The 23287-nt window shown below is 42.9% G+C and overlaps 1 protein-coding gene across 1 annotated transcript in view; it reads left to right on the top strand.

Annotated features, from left to right (window-relative positions):
- MSH3 (mutS homolog 3) overlaps positions 1-23287 on the top strand; it is a 224174-nt gene that overhangs the window by 20828 nt on the left and 180059 nt on the right. Inside the window, exon 8 of the mRNA XM_059725070.1 lies at positions 1036-1202. Coding sequence (XP_059581053.1) covers positions 1036-1202 — 167 coding nt within the window. The remainder of the gene's footprint in view (positions 1-1035; positions 1203-23287) is intronic.

Below are 23287 nucleotides of genomic sequence, written 5' to 3'. Positions count from 1 at the left end.
AAGTTTAAAAAATAGGGTGCACCGATAAAGATTTTCTTGGCCGATATCAATAGCCGATTATTAACCAGCCATGTCAGCCGATACGAATTTGATAAGCGATTTAAGGAACACAGCCCTGGAGCTTTGAGAGCAGCGTCCTGCTGGTAAGTCTGTGAGGGGGAGGGGTGTGGGAGCAGATTGAGGCCCGCATGGTGAGAGAAGGGGCTGGGATTGGGGCAGGGGTAGGAGCCAGTACTGCCCAGCCAGGGCAGTGAATGGGACCCTGGGATGGGGTGCAGCCTCTGACCCCCAGCCCACAGCAGGCAGCCTGCCTCCACTCTGTGCACAGATCCTGGAGGGGTCACTGCAGCAGTGGGAAGCCGCCCCCCCCCCCGTCTAACTGCACCTTCTGGATGAGCCACCCATGACTGCCCCACACCCTGCTCCGGGGTGGCATTCACCAACCTGGCTGGGCAGCGCCTGCTCCTGCCCCATTCCCTCACCCTATAGGCCTCGATCTACCCCTACCACACCCCTTCCTTCCCTCCTACAGATTTACCAGCAGGATGCTGCTCTCCAAGCTGCTGGGCTGCATTTCTGGCCATGGGTATGTGTGCAGCAGTGTGCTTGCATGTGGCATTTATCAGTGACATTATCAGCTACATCAGCCAAAAAAAGCCAATAGCTGATAATGTTAATTTTCCTTTTATCAGTGCCAATCCAATATGCAACCTATATATCGGTGTACCTCTATTTAAAACATGCTTATTTTTGATTTGCTGCTATCACAAAGCCATTGTGGGACACGTGGGAGCCACTATTTTTGCATACAACACCATGCATGTAAAGATTCCACGTTGATTTGCTAAGGCTAATAATGTTGACTAACCAAAACTCTTCCTTGAGCCTTAAATATTCCTGCTTGGTAGCTCTTAAATAATTTTAGTGTTCAGGCAGAAGTGAGCCCAAGCTATTTATTTTGGCTTTAATGCCCAAGCAAAGTATAATGTTTGTTGGTGGCAAAAGAAAACCTCAGGGTTTGTGTTTATTTGACAGGCCATCCAGCCCACTACTGGGGAGGTAGTTTTTGACAGTTTCCAGGACTCTGCATCTCGCTTAGAGTTAGAGTCTCGAGTTTTGCGCCTGCAGCCAGTTGAACTACTGCTTCCATCAAACTTGTCAGATCAATCTGAAAGGCTCCTCAAGAGTTTAACCTCTTTAAGGTATGTTTTTACATCATGTTGCATTTTACTGCTAGAACGTGTATCTGGAAGCTAGCACTGGTACATAGCTTTGCAAAGAGCTTTTGTAGAATACTTAACAGTTCATCCATGTCATGTTTGGCTTTACTAAATGGTTCTGATAGGGTCACTATGACATCTGAATACTGTGGTACAGCTATTCCCCATGTATATTTCACAACCTTACAATGGCTGAGAGCTATGGGGCCTTCTTCCTCTTCAGCATTTTTGATTAATCAGGCAGGGAGAGCTACATATATTTGGTATGTCTTAAGTTTCTCAACTGTTTTACATTTAGAATAGTGGACTGAAAATATAATGCCCGCTACATTTATACTTTTTACTTCTTTCGTTTTTAATGATAGATGCTTAAAATGAAGTGGGAATGCTTTTTTTTCCAGTGTCGTCTTTGTTATGGAGTTCATTCTGGAATAAAAATAGACTGTATACCTCTAGTTGTATGGCATACTCTGTAAGATAAGTAAAGAATTTAATGCTAACCTTTTCAGTGTGTATTGTGAACTTTCAAAGTCCTGCAAATGTTCTCTGCGGCTATCAACTTTTTCTGTGAAACTGTGTGTGTGTGTGTGTGTGTGTGTGTGTGTGTGTGTGTGTGTGTGTAATTTTGCACCTAAATATCCAAGATGCAAAGTTTCTGAAGTAGCCAAAGGATTGCATTCTTTCACAAATGCAATCAAACATGGTCCTGTATCTTGGCAAATTCCTGATAAATTTAATCTGCAGAATGCTGCATTTTTCATTTGACTAATTAGAGTCTTTTTAGAAATGAAGGAAAAAAATATGATTCGTTTCAAGTCTAGTTCTCCTTTTGCAAATGGAAAAATCATAGGTTGTATGCTATCCATTTTCCAGACCAGAAGCATTCTAGGCACGTGCCTAATCTGTGGGAGAAGGTGGGTAGGAACATTTTGATTGACCCAATTAACTAACCTGTAGTGGTTAGTTTGAAATTTGAAATTACAGCCATCCGCAACAGAGCCCCATTTTCATGCAGACAGGAAAACAGACTAACACATACTTTGTCTAAGGGAGGTGGGAAATGTTTGCTTTTATTCCTATTTATGTTTTTTTCTTTTTTTCAAAATAATGTACTGATAGGTATCTTTTCAGAAGGGCTTATGATTAGTTCTTATCTCATTAAAGGTCAGTTTGTAAGGTGATGGATTTCTTTCAAGGAAAATGCCTTTGGCTTTAAATAATAAAATCACTGAGAGTCTTTAGTAACATTCATAGATTGTAGAGTCAGAAGGGACCACAATGGATCATCATGTCCGACCCCCTACCCCTGGCAGGAAAGAGGACCAAGGTCAGATGACCGCAGCCAGGTGACTATCTAGCCTCCTCTTGAAGACCTCCAAGCTAGGTGATAGCACCACCTCTCTTGGAAGCCCATTCCAGATCCTGGCCACCCTTACTGTGAAAATTTTCTTCCTAATATCTAACCTAAATCCACTCTCAACTAGTTTACACCTGTTATTCCTAGTCACTCCCTGGGGTGCCTTAGTAAACAGCGCTTCCCCTATTCCCCGTTGACCTCCCCTAATAAATTTATAGGTGGCCACAAGATCTCCCCTCAGCCGTCTCTTGTGAAGGCTGAAGAGAGATTCAGCTCTCTCAACCTCCCCCCATAGGGTCTATCACGAAGGCCACTAATCATGCGAGTGGCTCTCCTCTGGACCCTCTTGAGATTCCCTATGTCCCTCTTGAAGTGTGGCGCCCAAAATGGACACAGTACTCCAACTGCGGCCTGACCAATGCCGCATAGAGGGGGAGCATCACCTCCTTTGATCTATTAGTCATGCACCTGCTAATGCACGACAAGATGCGATTGGCCTTGTTGATGGCCTCGTTACACTGCTGGCTCATGTTCATCTTGGAGTCAATTATGACTCCAGGATCCCTCTCTGCCTTTGAGCTGCTGAGAAGGACACTCCCTAACCTATGGTGAACAAGTTACTGGTGAACAAGTTAAGAGGCTGTGACTTGGACGACTACACAATCCAGTGGGTGGCGAATTGGCTAGAGGGTCGCACCCAGAGAGTCATAGTGGATGGGTCGGTATCGACCTGGAAGGGTGTGGGCAGTGGGGTCCCGCAGGGCTCGGTCCTTGGACCGATACTCTTTAATGTCTTCATCAGCGACTTGGACGAGGGAGTGAAGTGTACTCTGTCCAAGTTTGTGGATGACACAAAACTGTGGGGAGAAGTGGACACGCCAGAGGGCAGGGAACAGCTACAAGCAGACCTGGACAGGTTGGACAAATGGGCAGAAAACAACAGAATGCAATTCAACAAGGAGAAATGCAAAGTGCTGCACCTAGGGAGGAAAAATGTCCAGCATGCCTACTGCCTAGGAAATGACCTGCTTGGTGGCACGGAAGCGGAAAGGGATCTTGGAGTCCTAGTAGACTCCAAGATGAACATGAGTCGTCAGTGTGACAAAGCCATCAGAAAAGCTAATGGCACTTTATCGTGCATCAGCAGATGCATGACGAATAGGTCCAAGGAGGTGATACTTCCCCTCTATCGGGTGCTGGTCAGACCGCAGTTGGAGTACTGCGTGCAATTCTGGGCACCGCACTTCAAGAGAGATGTGGATAACCTGGAGAGGGTCCAGAGAAGGGCCACTTGTATGGTTAAGGGCTTGCAGGCCAAGCCCTACGAGGAGAGACTAGAGAACCTGTACCTTTTTAGCCTCCGCAAGAGAAGGTTGAGAGGCGACCTTGTGTCTGTCTATAAGTTCATCACGGGGGCACAGAAGGGAATTGGTGAGGTTTTATTCACCAAGGCGCCCCCGGGGGTTACAAGAAATAATGGCCACAAGCTAGCAGAGAGCAGATTTAGACTAGACATTAGGAAGAACTTCTTCACAGTTCGAGTGGCCAAGGTCTGGAACGGGCTCCCAAGGGAGGTGGTGCTCTCCCCTACCCTGGGGGTCTTCAAGAGGAGGTTAGATAGGCATCTAGCTGGGGTCATCTAAACCCAGCACTCTTTCCTGCCTATGCAGGGGGTCGGACTCGATGATCTATTGAGGTGCCTTCCAACCCTAACATCTATGAATCTATAGGTGTGCTGGGGGTTCCTCCTTCCCAGGTAGAGAATCTTACATTTTTCTTTATTAAATTGCATCCTATTTCTCTCTGCCCATTGATCCAACCTGTCCAGGCCACCCTGAATCTGCTCCCTGCCCTCCAGTGTACTAACTTTGCCCCATAACTTGGTATCATCAGCAAACTTGGAGAGTTCATTGTAAGCTTTGATTTCATATTTTGGCTAAGAAAATTCCTCAGTTGACTGGACATTGATAAAAATGAATGAAATAACATGTAAGCTCAGGAAAATTCTCATACATTCCTGTAGCATTTTATGCATTTGTCAGATAGTTGAGTTTTCAGTTTTTTCAAATTACAGCATTAGTTCTGAAGAGCTCAGTTTTTAAGGATACTATAATCGTCTTATTTTGAACAGTTGTTACATTATGCCCCTACTCAAGCAAAAAATGTAATAAATGTTATTTACAGAGTAGGTAAATGGAACAGGTCTGCAACTTCTTAGGAACATACTACTCAATGTCTAAGAGAAATTATTTACTTCATGTTATGAAAATATCTTTAAAACTTTCAGCCTTGTATGTTTAAGTAGCCAGCATATCCAATTACACTTAATCCCAGTTTGTGTGTCTGATTTGATTGTTTGTTTGATTAGAGATGTGAGAGATTTGTGATAATCTTCTGCCTGAGTCGGATATGAATTGGGAACATGCATGTAGGGTTAGATAGAGCTCAACGCTCCACATATTATTTTCTATAAGAGAAAAAGGAAAAAATGATGCTAAACAAAATTTATCCCCAAGTTCAGGTCTGTGCTTAAAACATAGTAAGGATACAGGAAGCTCTATTTATTTTGTTTGCCTAAAGCATGTTACCCCCAATCATCACTGTTGGTAAAATTTTCAATATATTACATGAATGTAGGACTTTTTCGAAGATATTCCTGTTATAAAGAAATGCTACCTAATAATTGTCACAACCCAAAGTTGTGATTTTTTGTTTGTGTGTGCTTCAGCACTGCTAAATTATTTTCCCGCTAAATTGCAGCTTCTTTGCACTGTGGAGTTTTCTGCTGCAGAAGAGAACCCCGGTGCAACGAAGAATTTCCCGCCAATTTGAAGCTTTCTTTGAATGGTGCATTTCTTTTTGCATCTAAGAAATGCTCGGTGCAAGGAGTTCCCGCCATTTGTATGAGAATTCGTGCCACATTATTGGCCAGTTCTAAAATATGCACATGTGGCGGCTAGCGATTGGCTTGCTAGCCGTATAAAGAGCTTGGGTGGTTTCCGCCCAAGTCGGAGTTCGAGAGAGAGAAAGAAAACCTTCGCCTCGTGTGAAGATCTCTAAGCGTTGCAGATCCTTACGGACCCAATGCATTTCATAAAAGGCAATAGAGACCTGACCAGCCTCTAGCCTCTCCCCGTTGCCGATAGATTCCTAGACGTATCCCTTCCTGCACGAGAAACTACCGAACCCACGGAGCTTCAACAACTCCGTGGGAAAGAACGAACTTGTCGTAGTCCTCTAACGAGGATTTAAGTGGAGCTGTGCCTGGAAACTGTCCAGCCTACACCACGACCATCTTTGGTGTAAGTAAACAATCTTTAAATCAACCACTATGTGTCCGTGACTAATTCTAGCTTGCCCCCGGTCTTCTCCGACCCCGCGTGCCCAGGCTGCTGGCCACAGCCCGTGTGCGCAAAGACGGGCCTGGATCGCCCCCAGCCCACACAATAATGTCATTACTTGCCAGATTTTTCAGTCGTATGTAGTAGACTTGCATTAATGAATTCAGTGCCACCCTTACCCTATTAGAAAATACTGTGGTGAGATCTGTAGATGCACTTTCAACAAACAGGTGCAGGAAACCACCATAAACGACTACTTGGGAAAATGCCACTTGTGTAATTCAGTATTAGTCTGTTATTGAACATGGTGGACTTGTACTTGATTTTATTTTTTAATGCCCAATCTCTGAAGATAACAGATATTAGAGGTATCGAGCAGACTATTGAAATGTGCATTTTGTTGCCTGTATATGAAAATTTTTGTAGAATGAACAATATTACTGAGTCTTCAAAAAGACAAAAAAATCTGATGTACAGTCAAGAAATAACCACCTAATAATTTTATACATACCTTTCATGCACATACATACCTTTTATTTAACAATTTCTTTGCCTCCGTTTTCCTGAGCAGGGACTGGTCATCGTGTTCCCCACCCCGCGGACCTCTGTAGGCCCCAGGGGAGGTGCACCCAGACCTAGGGTCAGTGAGGACCTAGTCAGGGAACTTCTGGAGGGACTGGACATATTTAAATCAGCTGGTCCTGACGATCTCCACCCCAGAGTGCTGAGGGAATTAGCAGAGGTCATTGCGGGACCCCTGGCATGGCTTTACGAGCACTTGTGGTGCTCTGGTGTGGTGCCAGAGGACTGGAAAAGGGCCAGTGTGGTTCCCGTTTTCAAAAAAGGGAGGAAGGAGGACCCAGGAAACTATAGGCCAGTTAGTCTTACCTCGGTCCTGGGTAAGGTTTTTGAGAGAATTATCCTGACTCATGTCTGCGAGGGGCCAGCAGGGGAGACTATGCTTAGGGGCAACCAACATGGGTTCATTAGAGGCAGGTCCTGTCAGACCAACCTGGTGGCCTTCTATGACCAGGTCACAAAATCCTTAAGATGTAAGAGTAGCAGTGGACATAGTCTTTCTGGACTTTAGGAAGGCCTTCGACACTGTCTCCTACCCCATTCTCATTAAAAAAACTAGGAGACTGTGGCGTCGACACCTACACAGTCAAATGGGTCACTAACTGGCTGGAGGACCGCACCCAGAAAGTGGTGGTGGACGGGTCCTATTTGATCTGTAGGGATGTGGACAGTGGGGTCCCCCAGGGCTCGGTACTCAGGCTTGCACTGTTCAACATCTTCATCTGCGACTTGGATGAGGGGGTAAAAAGCACCCTGTTCAAATTTGCAGACGACACTAAGATGTGGGGGGAAGTGGGCACGCTAGAAGGGAGGAATAAGCTGCAATTGGACCTAGACAGGTTACGGGGGTAGACCGATGAGAACAGGATGGGTTTCAACACTGAAAAGTGCAAGGTGCTGCACCTAGGGAGGAAGAACCAGCAGCATACCTACAGGCTGGGGAACTCCCTTCTTGTCAGTGCAGAGGCAGAAAAGGATCTTGGAGTCATTATTGATGCCAAAATGAACATGGGCCGCCAACGTGAGGATGTGGTCAGTAAGGCCAACCGTACCTTGTCGTGCATCCACAGATGCATCTCAAGCAGGTCCAAGGAGGTGATCCTCCCCCTCTACACGGCACTGGTCAGGCCGCAGTTGGAGTACTGTGTCCAGTTCTGGGTGCCGCACTTCAGGAGGGATGTGGACAACATTGAGAGGGTTCAGAGGAGGGCCACCCACATGATCGAGGGCAGCAGGGCAGGCCCTGCAAGGAGAGGCTGAGGGACCTGAACCTGTTCAGCCTCCACAAGAGAAGGCTGAGGGGGGATCTAGTGGCCATTTACAAACTGGTCAGAGGGGACCAGCAGGCACTGGGGGAGTCCCTGTTCCCCCGAGCACTCCCAGGAGTGACAAGAAATAACGGTCACAAGCTGGCAGAGGGTAGATTTAGACTAGATATCAGGAGGCACTACTTCACTGTCAGGGCAGCTAGGATCTGGAACCAACTTCCAAGTGAAGTGGTGCTGGCTTCTACCCTGGGGGTCTTTAAGAGGAAGCTAGATGAACACCTTGCTGGGGTCATTTGACCCCAGTACTCTTTCCTCCCATGGCAGGGGGTCGGACTTGATGATCTGCTCAGGTCCCTTCCAACCCTACAAGCTATGAAACTATGAAACACAAATCAACAGGCTCATTGAAAGAAGATATTGAAGAACTGGGGAATGAAATTGACCTCCCAGCTGCAGGCATGACACAGGAAATGCAACTGTTTGAAGTCTCGGACTGAAATAAAAGCCTCAACCTTTCATATCATTAACGTTACCACCTGCAGACATTAGGTTGATATAACTGTAGGCTTAATGGCTACAGTGTGATCCACCCTCAAATTTTCCCAGTGCTGTTGCCTGGGAGATAGTACAAAAGATGATCTTGGACATCTGCTGTTTCATCTTTTTAATTTTAGGATGAATTGGTTTAAAGCAGAAATCGGGAAACCTTCTTTTAAATTCCTCTTGTTTTATATTGGGATTTATTTATTTATTTTTAGTATTTTTTCCTAAAGAAAGGCTTGCTTTCATTCTTTGGTTATAGCATCAGCACTTTCAGATATGCAGCCTTTTCATTTAACTTGGAACCTCTTGCCTAATACCAAAAGATGCAGTCTAGCCAGGGGCGGATCCACCAAAGTTTAAAACCAACTGCTTGGCAGTGGTAGCAGCATTTTTAGTTAGGCAGTGCTGAGAGACTCAATTGACTTCATGGCTCATTGTAATCTAACTTATCCCTTCTAAACTCTTCATTCCACAGGTGTTAATGACCCTCTCTTATTGTTAATGGCCTTCTAGTTTCTTTTTAACCTGAGAAAAATGTGGTATTTTATATGTGACGATGCACCTCACCATCTGTAGGGTAAGAACTAGTAGTTATAGTTACTGCAGTAGACCTGCTCTGCAGAAAGTCCCAATCCCTTTTTTAACTTAGTGTAATTTGTTCCTTTATCCAGGCCATAATCCAGAGAGAAATAGAATAACTAAATAATAAATTCCTAGCTGTCTCCACTTATCATAAAAATTAATTTTTTTTTTTACCCAAGTTGTCTTTGATTCTAAGCAGGTAATTTTCATTCCTGCTTGGAGCTTGACACTGTGTGTATGTACATGTAAAAATATAATACTAAAATATATAGTGGTGTGCACTTAAAAGTCAGTGCCATTCTATTCTTATATCCTCCTTTACTTGTTGCAGTAACTTATGCTGTGTAGACTTTTAGTCTGTAAACTATTTGAGACTGCATGTATCAATCTGATAATTGATTTATAAAGTCTCTGGCTAACTCAGCCCTGCAAAAACAGAGTATTGATTTGTGCTCCTAGTTGAAGCAGGATGTCACAGTGATAGCTAGTTAAAAAAATAGTTTAGAATTTGCAGTAGTTTAGACTTTGCCATGTAATTGGCAAAATAAGTGCATTTTGCAAAAAATGTGGTCTCATTTATCTATTAAAGCCATCATGTTACAGCTTTTGAGACCACTTTTATTACTCATGTACACAATTGATGTTAATAGGTGGTTTATCATTTAAGAGACATAATGTGATATTAGCTGATAAACAGATGGTAGTTTGATTTTTATTTCACCTTCTGGCAGCTATCCTGAGAGCATTAGCTGGGCAGCTCTCCAGGCTAAATGTACTTACTTTGAAGTGATAAATAAAATCCATGGGTTCAGTTTGTTTCTGCAAACACTTTTCTTTTTTTTTTTTAATATATTTGTATTATGTTAAAGATTTTAAACACTAGAGGGCCCCATAGTATTTAGTACTGAGTTAATGTTTCCAAAATGAGTTGTTCTTGTTCTCCTTCAGTTTTGATGTAATTGTTCTTATGCGGACAGTACTAATTTTATTTCCATAGGTATTGAAACCCCAGTGTATTTAATTTAATTTCAGTTAATGTGTAATACACAATAGTTCGTAATAACCCTGCATCTGGTGCTTTACTGATATCCTTGGGTGACATGTCCCTCTTAAGGCAGCCCTATCTGGTCTGCCTCCCCCTTCTCCTTCCCCCCTTCCCCCAGCATTACTGCTTGGCCACAGCAACTGCAATCTGTTTGTCTTTGTGCAATGTGGAAGATCACCCACCCTAAATACATGTGTGTGGGCTTAAGTGCGTGAGAAATGCTGAGAATTTGTGCAGACTGTGCAACATTTTCATACTCAAGACACCCCTTAGAAAATGCCAATTCCTAGTTTACACACAATTTTTTTTACTACAGAAAAACAATAGAGCAATTGTTTGTGTCTGCACAAAGGGAGCAAAATATCAGAGAAGATTAAGTGGTGTAAGCTTGGCCCATCAATATCTAGTTAGGGATTGTCTGGAGTAGTCAGAAGGTGTCAATGCAAGTTGCTCTGCAATTGTATTCGAGACTTGTGTAATTACACTAAGTGCAGATGTGTGTAACTTTTACAGTGGCTAGTATATAAGAGCACTTATTCAGAGGGGAAGTTTTGTCTGTTAAATGTATTTGGCCCTGTGTTTTTTTTCATGTACAGCTAACACAGGTTCCTTTTTTCTTTTGTGATGTCTCCTGGCATAGGGTTATAATGCTGAGGATTTGTCCTCATTACTCTTATGGTTGCTGCTTCAGACACAAGGGAATGAACACAGGGCAATAAGAATGTTTCTAAAGCTTGAATATTTGGTTTCTTCTTTTACTTTGCTGCATTTGTGGATTGATTTATTAAAGCTGCTGAAGAATTGGGATCGTGTAATTTTAAATCTTGCGTTGAAAATGGCTACTTTAATACCATCAGTTTTGATACTGATCTAGTTAAATGGATATGAATACTTACAGATTCACTTACATCAGTGTAATTCTTGCTTATTTGGATTTATTTTGTGTTATTAATTTGGTTGTATGAAAAAATGATAACCTCAGCATTAGCAATCTGTAACCACCACAGTTGTAACCTAGCTAGGCCAGTGATTCTCAGTTGGGGTGTCATGGGATGGCTTGAGGTCCTTTCAAAAGTGCTGCAGAGTGTCACGCAGTGTTAGTACTACTTGGTATACAAACGTGATTTGCAAGATAAATGTGAAGATTTCAAACAGGAATCCATAGTGTTAAAAGTATTCTGCTCCACTGTGGTCTTTCTGAGTTCTCTGCAACAAAATAATTGCTCTATTGTTTTTCTGTAGTCAAATAATAAGTGTAAAGTTAGAACTGGCATTTTCTGAGCAGTGCCTCGTGTCTGAAAATGTTGAGAACCACCGCTCACAGGAAGAGCAGAATGTATATCCTGGTCACTAGGGTGATGTCGCAACCTAATTTCCACTTTCTGCTTAAAATCATCATGGCGAGTTGTACTAGAGCTCCTTAGGAAGACAAGAAAATACTTTATTAGCATGGGTGTAGCTCTTTCTTAATCTTGTTATAAGAAATAAAAAAGATGGGGGAGGGGGTGTAAGTCAGCCTGGGGTAGACACTTAGCCTGGAAAATTTCATTTTGAATTGTTAATTTGTCAGAATTATAGGCAAATGAAAATAGTCTTGTAATAGAAAGTATTCAACTACCGTAAGCATAGACATTAATAGATAAGGAAAATTGTTTTTGAAAGAAAGCATAATGTTGTAATATAATGATTCTTCAGATTTGTTTCTTGAAGAGAATGTGGTTGGCAGAAGTATTCTGAGGCTGTATGCTGGTGGTGCCTGTGGCAGTACCCAAGAGAGTGCTAAATACCTTATTTTGTCATATACAACATACACTTCTCCCAAAATTTGGGGTGCGCGTATTAAATGGGAAACATGATTTTCTATACAGGATAAAAACAGCCTGCTTTGATTCCTGCTCCACAGTGCAGCACAGTTACTATTCAGGCTGCTGAGGGAGTCAGTTGATTTAATGGCCCATTCTTCTTCATTCTACAGGTTGTTAACAATCATCTCTCTTCTATCTCTCTCTCTTTTTTTATAGTAGTCTTATTCCACTAATCCAGCTAACCTTTCTTAGGGCAGTTTTGATTTCTGCTAGCTGCTCCTGTTAGCCTATGAAAGAAAAGGGTGACCCAGCTAAAGTTAGGCTCTGTTTCTGCTCTGTACTACCATAACTCTGGAAAAAAAATCTTCTTTCTTTCTTTGGCCTTTCAAAATCCAGGTGCATGTTTTATTCTAGGGCACGCTGTATGCAAAAAAATTAAGTTTTTTTCCACTCCAAAGAGGAATACTTGGTCCCAGCTCTCAACCCAAATTTAGGCATGAGAAAATAGTAGAAATAACAAACAGAGTGGGGTGGGGTGAATAGGATGAGAACTACAGCAACAAGAGTCTTGGTTTCTCAGTTGTTTAAATATGTGTTGTTTTTTAATATAAGTAACAGCAGCAGTATAGTTAAGTTGGTTAGAATAATAGACCCAGTGAAATCAATAGCTATTTTGCCACTTGACTTGAAATTAAACCACATCCACACACAGTCCTTTAAAGACTTTATTTAACCAGTTGCACTGAACTGTGGTGCCTGTACTTGCCTTTAAATTACTTGGCATAGCACATCAGTATGCTGTTCAGATTTTCATTACCTTACAAATTTTTTTTGGTAAACTTTCTCAGTAATTTTTTCTCTAAAACTCGGTGAAGTAAGTGTACAGAAATCTGTGTCAAAATGGATATTATGTGGTCTCACGTTTATATTTTTCCAACAAGTTTCTTTGGTAGTTTATCAGGTAAACACAGTACTTCCTAGTAGCAATGTTATAACAGACACTATAGCATTTAGTTAGCATAAAGTAATATTCTGAAGCATTGAACTGTAGGTCAGAAATATGAACTGTCTGTTTTTAAAAGCAAAAACAGGCTTTAAAAATACAGTAACGAAACTGTTGTTTCTGAGTGATCCATTTTAACAGAAGTATACTGTTGCCATTGGGCCTGCTGGCAAGTCTTGGCTAGTTTCAAATGGACATGGTACTGTGTGACATATTCCTGTCTTGTAAACTGAGGAGATCTTCCTTACCAGAGACACCCTTGCAGAAATGTTGATAATACTATGCTTATACACTGAACACTTTTTTGAGCTCTTTCTGGCCAGGTCTTATTTCTATATTCTGGCATTTTGTAGCTTATGAGCACTTGACTTTGCAACCTTTGCAACCAGTGTTACTTTGATGTAGGTTTTCAGATGAAAAAACTTTCTATGTATTCAGTCTTATCTTTTAAAAGTCTAAGAAATTATATCACATGGTCAGTGTGGGTCATCAGAGTTGGTATCTTTAAAACCAGTATACAAATTTTGTTTATTTGGGCTCACAGAGTACATGAGAGAAGGTGATGCTGTACTAATGCTATTGGGAACCAACACCAGAGAGAGATGGACCATCTCACAGATGTTTGCTGACAAGTAACTAAGAATCTTGGGTCTCATTCCAGGTCAGCGTAGAACAGCACAGACTCATAGGCCCCCTTTCCCCAAGTGTAACCCTTTCACTCTTTTCCTTTCAACCTGTTCCATTCCAGTCTTAGCTCCTTGCTGCAGTCTCAATCTTTTCTCCTCCTCTGGCTTCTCATCCCATTTTCCTTGCTTAGCAAGTCCTAGTTTTCCCCATCTTCCTGTCCTAGTTTTGGTGTCCTTTGCCACTTCCTTTCCTCTTGGCTCCTTATCTCATCTGTCTATGTTCTTGTCCCTCCCTGGCCTTTCAGCCACCTACACTCCATGTTACCTTCACCCCTGCCCCACCTCCAAGTCCCAGTCTTTCTGCTTATTCTCTTCATCCAACTGCTGTGCTCACCTCTCAGTTCTTTATCCCAGTGTCTTTCCTCAGACAGTACTAGTTCTGTTTCTGTCCAGTTCTTCCTCAGAACAGTTTTTCCTACCCCTTATTTCCTGTCCTTTTATCACATAAATTCTCGGTCCCATTTTTCTTATCCAGTCAATCCCAATTTCCCCATCCTACCTAGTGGCTTTCAGATCCTCATTACATATTCTTGCTCAGCCATCCCGGTGTTTTTAGTTCCTTCCCATCTCGGCATCCATTCTCAGTTTACCTTTAAAGTGTTCCTCCTATGAGGGGATTGTATCATAATGCTAAAAGAGTGATACATTTTGAGGTGTTAAATTCTCAATTTACTAGGGTTAATCTCCTGAAAAGTACTTTCATATGTTGCTTTAAGTGAGTTGTTGCATGGTTGTGGGCTTAATGTTTCTGATTTACAGAGCAAACAAAATCTTTTCACAAACTTTTTTTTCTTTTTACACTATCGACTATGACAGTGTATTGGGGGTCCCAAAATTTCACTCCTGAAGGGCCATTTCAAAGGGGCAGTGAGTGTAGTATCAAAGGGACACATGGTCCCTGCAGACCACACTTCAGGATTCCTTGATATAGATGGTTTATGCCAACCTGTCCTACTAATGAGAAACGAGTGCTTGCCTCAATAGAGGTTAAATCTTTGCTGTAAATTTTACTGAAATATCGTTTTTCATGTTTAGGAAAAATATGTAACCCCCCCCCCCCAAAAAAAAACAAACAAACAAACCACACAATCATTAAAAAATGGTTTTGCATATACCAAAAAAAAAATCTAGACTAACAATATTTGTAAGAAATTTCTGAAATGTTATTGAAGTTGAATATTCAAATGCAGCCTTGATTTGTTTGGCAAATTATGTGCTAGTATATATAGAGGATATAGGGTATGTGCACACATATGTGTGCATGCGTGTATGTGTGTAAAGAGATTCTACTATATTTAAGCTTGATTACATTTTCTTTTGGTGTGTTTGATTGCTTTTGAGCTTTGTTTGGCTAAGTACAGGCAGTCAAAAAGTCCAAGGCTGAATCAATTCAGTCTTTGCAGGTTAGTCTAAACTGCACAGATTAAATTGAAACAGAAGTGAACGGACATTTACCTTTGATTCAGGAAATGCAGCCACATGCCTGCAGTGGCTCAGGCCAGAAGCTGGGGGGCAGAGAGCCATGCTCTAGTGGCTGTGTGTTTACTACTTCTTCCTGCTGCCCCCAAGGTTCCTGGGATTTGCAGTCCAGAATTACAACAGCAGGACTTTGCAGAGTTACTCATGACTTCTTCTTCCTGCCTCTAGGTGCCTCTGGGATTTGTAGTCCACAGTTACAGCCAGCAGTAAGTTTAAGCGGGGGAAGGGGTGTTTAACCCTTCTCCCTGGCCCCAGACCCTAGCCGGGTTTGCCCCCACCACCCCCTTGTCAACCAGGTAGGGAGCAGAGGGGTGGAGCAGACAGCCCAGCCCAGGGCTGGAAAGCATGCTGGGATGCTGGGGGACTGTGATTTAACTTGAACCAGAAAGGGATCTGGGATAGAAGTTTCATAAACCAGTTTGACCCAAATCAGTTAAGCCTGATACTACATTCAACCAGGTTTATCTTAAACCAGTTTCAGCCATTTTGAAATTGGTTTGTGTGTACTGAGCTTCTGTTCTGTTACAGGTTTAAACCAGTTTCTGATCACTTAAACCAGTTTATGTGTAACTTCTGTCCTTAGCCCATGTATGCAAAGTAACACAACTCCAACTGGCTACATGTATCAAGGACAATAAAAAGTCCTTTTTTAGATATGTGGGGAGCTGGAGGAAAAGCAAGGGTAACATTGGACCCCCTGCTTAGTCATATGGGTCAACTGACAACCAACACCCAAGAAAAAGCCAACCTGCTTAATGGGTATTTTGCGTTGGTCTTTCACCAGTCCCAAGGGACAGCTCTGCTCAATACGCTACAGGATGGCCAGGGCGCGGGAGAATTGTTACCCTTCATCTATGTTGACCATGTGAAGGAACACCTTGAGAGGCTGGACACCTTCAAGCCAGCTGGCCAGCTTACACCCAGGGTACTTAAGGAGCTGGAAAGCATCATAGCTCTGCCACTGGCACAGATCTTCGAGAACTCGTGGTGCTCAGGTGAAGTGCCCGAAGATTGGAAGAAGGCCAATGTGTTGCCTATCTTCAAGAAAGGGAGGAAAGTAGATCTGGGGAACTCTACAGACCCATCAGCCTTACCTCTGTACCGGGGAGGATCTTGGAAAAAATCATCAAGGAGACCATTCTTGACAAACTGGGTGAAGACAACTTCCTGAGGGATATCCAGCACAGGTTTGTTGCAGATAGGTCTTGCCTGACCAATCTCATCTCCTTCTACGACCTGGTGACATATAACCTGGGCAAGGGAGAAGAGATTGACATTGTATATGTTGATTTTAAAAAAGCTTTTCATCTGGTATCCCACAATCATCTCATAGAAAAACTGGCCAACTGTGGCCTTGGCTACGTCACAGTCCGCTGGCTGGGGAATTGGCTCCAAGGTTGGGCCCAGAGAGTGGTAGTTGATAGAAGTCAATCATTGTGGTGCTCTGTGACCAGTGGGATCCTCCAAGGCTCGGTCCTTGGGCCTGTTCTTTTCAGTGTCTTCATTAATGATGTGGACATTGGTATCGGAAGCGAACTGGCCGAGTTTGCTGATGACACCAAATTTTGGGGTAAAGCGTCCACACCTGAGGACAGGATGGTGATCCAGGCTGACTTTGACAGGCTCAGAAAATGGGCGGATGAAAACCTGATGGCCTTCAACACCGAAAAATGCAAGCTACTCCACCTTGGGAAGAAAAACCGGCAGCATGCTTATAGGCTCGGCAGTGCTACACTTACTAGCACTGCAGCCGAAAGGCACTTGGGGGTCATGATTGACCACAAGATGAACATGAGTCACTAATGTGATGTTGCAGCTGGCAAAGGGAGAAAAACTCTGGCTTGCATCCACAGATGCTTCTCTAGCAAATCCTAGGATGTCATCCTCCTGCTGTACTCCGCCTTGGTGAGGCCACAGCTGGAGTATTGCGTCCAGTTCTGGGCTCCACAATTTAAAAAGGATGCGGAGAAGCTTCAGAGAGTGCAGAGGAGAGCCATGCGCATGATCAGAGGGCAGGAAAACAGGCCTTAAGATGAGAAGCTGAGAGCTATGGGACTCTTCAGCCTGGAAAAGCACAGGCTCAGGGTGGACCTGGTGGCTGCCTATAAGTATGTAAGGGGTGTGCATCAGGATCTGGGGGAATGCCTGTTCACCAGAGCGCCCCATGGGATGACAAGGTCAAATGGTTACAAACTCCTCCAAGACTGTTTCAGGCTGGAAATAAGGAAAAACTTCTTTACTGTCTGAGCCCCCAAGGCCTGGACCAGACTGCCGCCAGCAGTGGTGCAAGCACCTAGTCTGGACTCCTTTAAGAGTCAATTGGATGTTTATCTTGATGGGATCCTGTGACCCCAGCTGACTTCCTGCCCCTGGAGCAGGGGGCTAGACTTGATGATCTTCCGAGGTCCCTTCCAGCCCCTAATGTCTATGAAATCTATTACATTAATTAATTGCTCCTTTCCTGTTTTGGTAAGTGCTGTGTCACATGCTCCATTTCACCTGCCTGTTCATTTCTGTGCCTGGCTTGCCTTATTGCAGCTGAGCCAGTGCCCTTCCCCCTCCTCTCCCCCCCCCCTTTTTTTTTTTTAATTTCCTCCTGTCAGCATGTAAAAAGGGTCTCAAAGACCACACATTTTTCTGAAAATCCCTCAGTTGTATTTGCTGCTGCTAAGAGATTCAGATACACTCTTAATTTGAGTGTTTAGATCAGGCTTCTTTCTCTTAGGATGGCCACATTGTTGTGACAGAAGCTTGACAATTAAGTTAGTTTAATGTTGGCCACTTTTCATGCCATCCCTTTTTGCCAGAAGGACAGTAGTGTTTTAGTTTTCTTTGGAATGTCTTCACAAGATAGATACCTGAAGTAACTCAGAGTTATTTTCTGCCCACCCCAAACCTGCTATCCTTCTCATCACATAATAGATTGTATTTGTTGGATATTAAGCTTGTTCTCAGGCATTTAGCAAGTCCAGCACATGGGGCTTCAGCCCCAGCTGCTTTCCACCCACTCTCCACCCAGTGTGATGAGCAGCCACTTGTGGGTGGGCAGAGTGGGTGGAAGGCAGCCAGAAGGCAGAGCTGGAGCCCCACACACTAGGGCAGGAGCTGCCTGGCTTCAGTTTCTCCCCACCCGGAGCGGAGCAGCAGGGGCTGGCAGAGAAGGAGGAGCTGCGGGAGGAGAAGAGATCTAAACAGCACCTGGGCAGCTGTAACGGCATTGGGAGCAGCCTTACTGGGAAGCTGTGTATGCTGGCCAGGGTCAGGGGCTGGGTCAGTGGGCATGGGCAGGTGTGCGGCACTGGTTGCCCTGGGCAGGAGTAGGCGAAGCTTGGCCCCATGTGGAGCGCTACGGGAGGAGCCACAGACTGCACCACTTGGGCAAGCTCTGCTGCATGCCCCCCCTGCCCTCCCTCTAGCTGGCTCCTGGGACCTAGCACCCAGGAAGACCCCTCCCCCACATCTCCCCAATATGCAAGAGTAAGGTTATTTTGCGTTATTATGCAATTGCCTCTATATACAGTACTCAAAAAAACCCAAAACAAAGCAAGACAAAAATTATTTTATAAGATAAAATTAAAATACGTTATAGTACATATTTAATTCTTAGTATATCATTTGTTTTTTATTTATAATTTGTTTAAACAATATCTTCAAAAAGATTTTGCCTGTGCGGCCCTTGACAACTCACCAAAACTCATTAAATGACCCTCCAGTTGAAATGATTGCCCAGCCCTGGGCTAGAGAAATCTCAGTTTAATGGATTGATAATGTTGATATATGCATTTCCAAGATGCTTAAAATGGCAATGTGGTTATCTTTTCACTCCTTTATTTTATCAGTAATGCTGAAAGATGCATTTATCTTTAGCTGTGTAGGGTCCTTCTAGAGCTCAAGAAAGTAAATGCATTTTCTAATGATACTATTGTCATAAGATTGGAGAAGTAAGAGATGTGCAGCAGGGGGAAGGTTGCTTACCAATAATTCTGTTGGTCATAATTTCCTCTGTTCTCCTCTAGGTAGTATGCTCTTGCATGTTTTCATTCCTGCATACTTTCTTTTTCTGTATCCCTGGGATCTCCTATAACTAGCAGAAGGGATGCTAGGCTTGTGAAATTGTGGTGGGTGGGAGTTAGGTTTTATTTATTTCTCTGCTCCCAGTAGATGGCACCGTGAAGCTGCCTCCTAATCCACTGTCAGAGACTGGGAGAAGGTGGAATTATAGTAAGTAATTTTTCATTTTCTAATCATAAAGTACAGCGATGCAGTTGAGGTTTAGGCATATTTCTTTAGATCGAGGCTTGAATTTGTGCCTTGCTCTAGACTTGTGATGAAGGCTGCCCCTAGTTGGCTGGGGCAGGGAAATCAGAAGTGGCCAGATGTAATGCTGGCCACATCATTCCCTTGTGTACTGTTTGGCTACAGACACTAGCATGCTTTTATCATGCCAGCCTAGTAGGTTATTTCAGTTCAGGTAGATCTTTTGATATTTTTGAATCATAAAGATCACAAGTGCATTAGCTAGGTAACTGAAATAAATGCTAACCTTACAAGTGCTACTGCTAGAGAAAAAGAGAGCACTTTAGGTTAGAAGGGTTTGATCTTCAAGACAGAGGCCATTGCACTAGGTTTAAAGAGAAACCTTAATGGCAGGATTATTCTGATATAATTTATAATAATTTCTAGTGTTCAGATTGTGTAGATATAATTTAAGAAGTGGATATTGGTTAATCAAAGTTTGCTGATAAGCCAGTGCAAACATTAGATGCAGCCAGGGGATTCATAGCTTGTGAGCTAAATAAGCACTGTGACATTTCTGAGGGTTTTTTTTCTCTTGTTTGCTCTGGATACTTGTAATTTGTACTTTGAACTTATCTTCAACCCACATCAGACGATTTTCCATTTTGTTCACCAGAGGTTACAGAAAGTTGGAGTTGTAAAAATTCTTTCCTTTTTTTTAATACTGGAAATAAATGAACATTTTTTGACTTGCTTATATAACCAAAAAGGCTTGTAGAACCTTTGCTCTTAGGTTCTTTGCTTGTAGAGAGCGCACCTGGGATATTGTTGGCTGCGTAATTAACTGGAGTTGAAAGGCATGTGTTTGATGGAGTCAGACTTGGAAGAGACCTGAAATGCTTTCTGGTTCGATCCTCAGCAGAAATGTAGGATTCACTGTTCCTAAACTACTCTTGACAGGCACCAGCATACAGATAGTGTAGCTGGGCCCTGCTTTGTTGGCAGCTGGCTAATGAAATTGAAGCAATACTTGCTTCTTCAAACATGCACACGTTTTTTAATGTATAATGAATCTGTTCAGAGGGTGTCCCAAACAGTAATCCAGAATCCAGACATGTGTATGATGGATGAGATTATGATACAGAGGAAACTTGCAGAGAGAGAGAGAGAGTGAGTGTATATTGGGGGAGGGAGAATGGCTTCACAATTTCACCTGAAAATGTGACAGTCCACCTGCAACAAGTCGGGGTTTCCTAGAGTCAATGATGTGTAGGTCAAGTTAACAGTCTGAAATGCTGCTGCTAACAAATGCCATTGGAATAAAATTTTACTTAGAATGTATATTTTAAAGTATTTTATTAAATTTTAGAGTGGATGTAGTGCTTAAAACAGTGACAAACAATTGTCTTGAAGCAGACAGAATACAAGCTACCACCAATGTCAAATCAGGTGATGATTCTGAGAAACATGGAGACAACTGTTAGTTTCAGCTTGACAGATTTAATGTTTGGTGCCTAACATAGGTTTCTTGACTTGAAAGAATAAGTGCACCTCATTGTGTATACTCTTCCTCTAGGGATTTGGTTTACACCAGTGATTCTCAACCTTTTGGACTTGAGGCACCACTCTGTAACTTTTGTGAATTGAATGGCACCCAATTTCAAAATTAATTTGTATAGTACAATGCTTGTCTCTAGGGCCTGGGCAGTGCAGGGTGGGGATTGGCCAGGCAGGGACAAGCCTGAGCCTGCACTAATCAGATTATCTCTGACACCTCATTTATTTCTTCATATTTTATGGCACCCTTCAAAGGACCTCATGGCATCCCAGGTCTGTGCCGTAACTGGTCTATGCTATCAGCTTGGTTCAGAATTTCGTACAGTCATTAGACAGCAAATTTAGACCACTCAGCCTGGGTTTGTACTTGACAAAAGGCAAGGTAGATTTGTACTTGACATTCATGGAACATTTCTTTAAGTGTGGAAATAATTCAGGCCAGAGCTCTGTAGCTTTGAGTATGAACTGAGGGTCTGTGGAAATCTCTGGATTGTTACTTTTGAGACTAAAGTCCTCTGCTAAAATGGTGTACTTGAAGACAGTGATAATAAACTTTCTTGGTTCCAATGGACACAAGTACATTTGGAGTGGCTTCAAAATGGGAGGGGATGGATGGGGAATTACTGCTCCATGATATAACAGTTGCAGGAAAACCACTCCACCTTTAACCCTGCTTCATGCAGGGTCAACATATATTCCCACATAGTATCTCATTTGCAGTTCTGTTATGCTATTTCTGGAGTCTATTTTAAACTTGTAGAATGTGACTGAAAGGCAAAGGATATTAATATCACTCCTCTTTCATGTCTTTTAATCATTGGTTTCTCTTCTGACTCAAAAAATAATCACAAGGTTCACCTCTTTGGATTCCTGAGTTTCTGAACTTCTTCATTTTTGGCTGTTAGGCACAAGTTTATTCTTTAAAGCAATTTATTTAAATGCAAATTTACAAAATGCTGTCATGAGTTAGCTTGATTCTCAGTTGTGTGCAGGCCGGGAGCAATCCGGGCCCATTTTGCGCACGCGGGCTGTGGCCAGCAGCCCGGGCACGCGGGGTCGGAGAAGACCGGGGGGAGCTAGAATTAGTCATGGATGCTTAGTGGTTGATTTAAAGATTGTTTACTTACACCAAAGATGGTCGTGGTGCAGGCTGGACAGTTTTCCAGGCACAGCTCCACTTAAATCCTCGTTAGAGGACTACGACAAGTTCGCTCTCTCCCATGGAGTTGTTGAAGCTCCGTGGGTCCGTCTCTTTTGTGTGCAGGAAGGGATACGTCTAGGAATCTATCGGCGACGGGGAGAGGCCAGAGGCTGGTCAGGTCCCTGTTGCCTTTTAAGAAATGTGTTGGGTCCGTAAGGATCTGCAACGCTTAGAGATCTTCACGCAAGGCGAAGGTTTTTTTTTCTCTCTCTCGAACTCCAACTTGGGCGGAAACCACCCAAGCTCTTTATACGGCTAGCAAGCCAATCGCTAGCCGCCACGTATGCATAATTTGATGTGAACCAATAATGTGGCTCGAATTTGAATACAAATGGCAGGAACTCTTTGCACCGAGCATTTCTTAGATGCAAAAAGAAATGCACCATGCAAAGAAAGCTACAAATTGGCGGGAAATTCTCCGTTGCACCGGGGTTCTCTTCTGCAGCAGAAAACTCCACCGTGCAAAGAAGCTGCAATTTAGCGGGAAAAATAATTTAGCAGTGCCGAAGCACACACAAAACATAAAATCACAACTTTGGGTTGTGACAAGTTGCTTTTGGGATTGGTGTGCCTTTCTGGAGTCCATCGTTTTAAAATTATTTTATTAGCTAGCCTCTTTTGGATGTGCATCAGAAATCGGTTAAATTAAAGCTGTATTGATACTATAGCTGGAACTGTTCATTTTATAAGGAGTTGCAGGCTGTGACCAAACAAGAGAGGGAGGGGGAAATAAAAGTAAATAAGATCTTTCCTGCTAGTCTTTGAAATAACTGGTGCCATGTAATCTGGAGAGGAGTTTCCTAGGGACCATCATACGTTTAGTTTTCCAGAATTTTGGTGGATATGGTTGAATTCATTCTGAAAAAGCAGGTTTACAAAGAGATTTCTGTGCATTAGAGTTGAGTATATAGTAGTTGTGTGCTTAGTTATTTAGCAAAAACAGGTGTGTGAAAATAACTGTTCGTGTTAAAGAAGAGACACTGATGAATATTCTTCCAAACTTTCTCATGTACTGCATACTACATTCTACCATATTTTCTTGCCTCCCAAGTAAGACACGCATCTTTTATTTGGAAGGTAGAAGAGAATATTTTTCCAGAGTCATGGCTACTATGTGACATAGTTAACTCCTCCTAGAAGCATGGTGTCCTGGAAGTCCTAACCCAGCTGAGGCTGGGTGAAGCAGCAGGAATTTCCTGGTAGTAACACGTCTAGGTCTCAAATCCCTGAAAGGGCAATAGCAAGATATTTACAATAAAGAAGTAACTAGTTCTTGATATAAGTTCCTGTAAATAATAGTGCTGTTCCCACATCACAAGCCTCATCAGGATACTGAAGAATGCATGTAGTAGCCCAGTTACCCTTACCCAGCTCAATTACTGCTT

Source organism: Alligator mississippiensis, chromosome 3, assembly GCF_030867095.1.
Source record: "Alligator mississippiensis isolate rAllMis1 chromosome 3, rAllMis1, whole genome shotgun sequence".
NCBI lineage: Eukaryota > Metazoa > Chordata > Crocodylia > Alligatoridae > Alligator > Alligator mississippiensis.
This window is presented reverse-complemented; position numbering and strand designations above follow the sequence as displayed.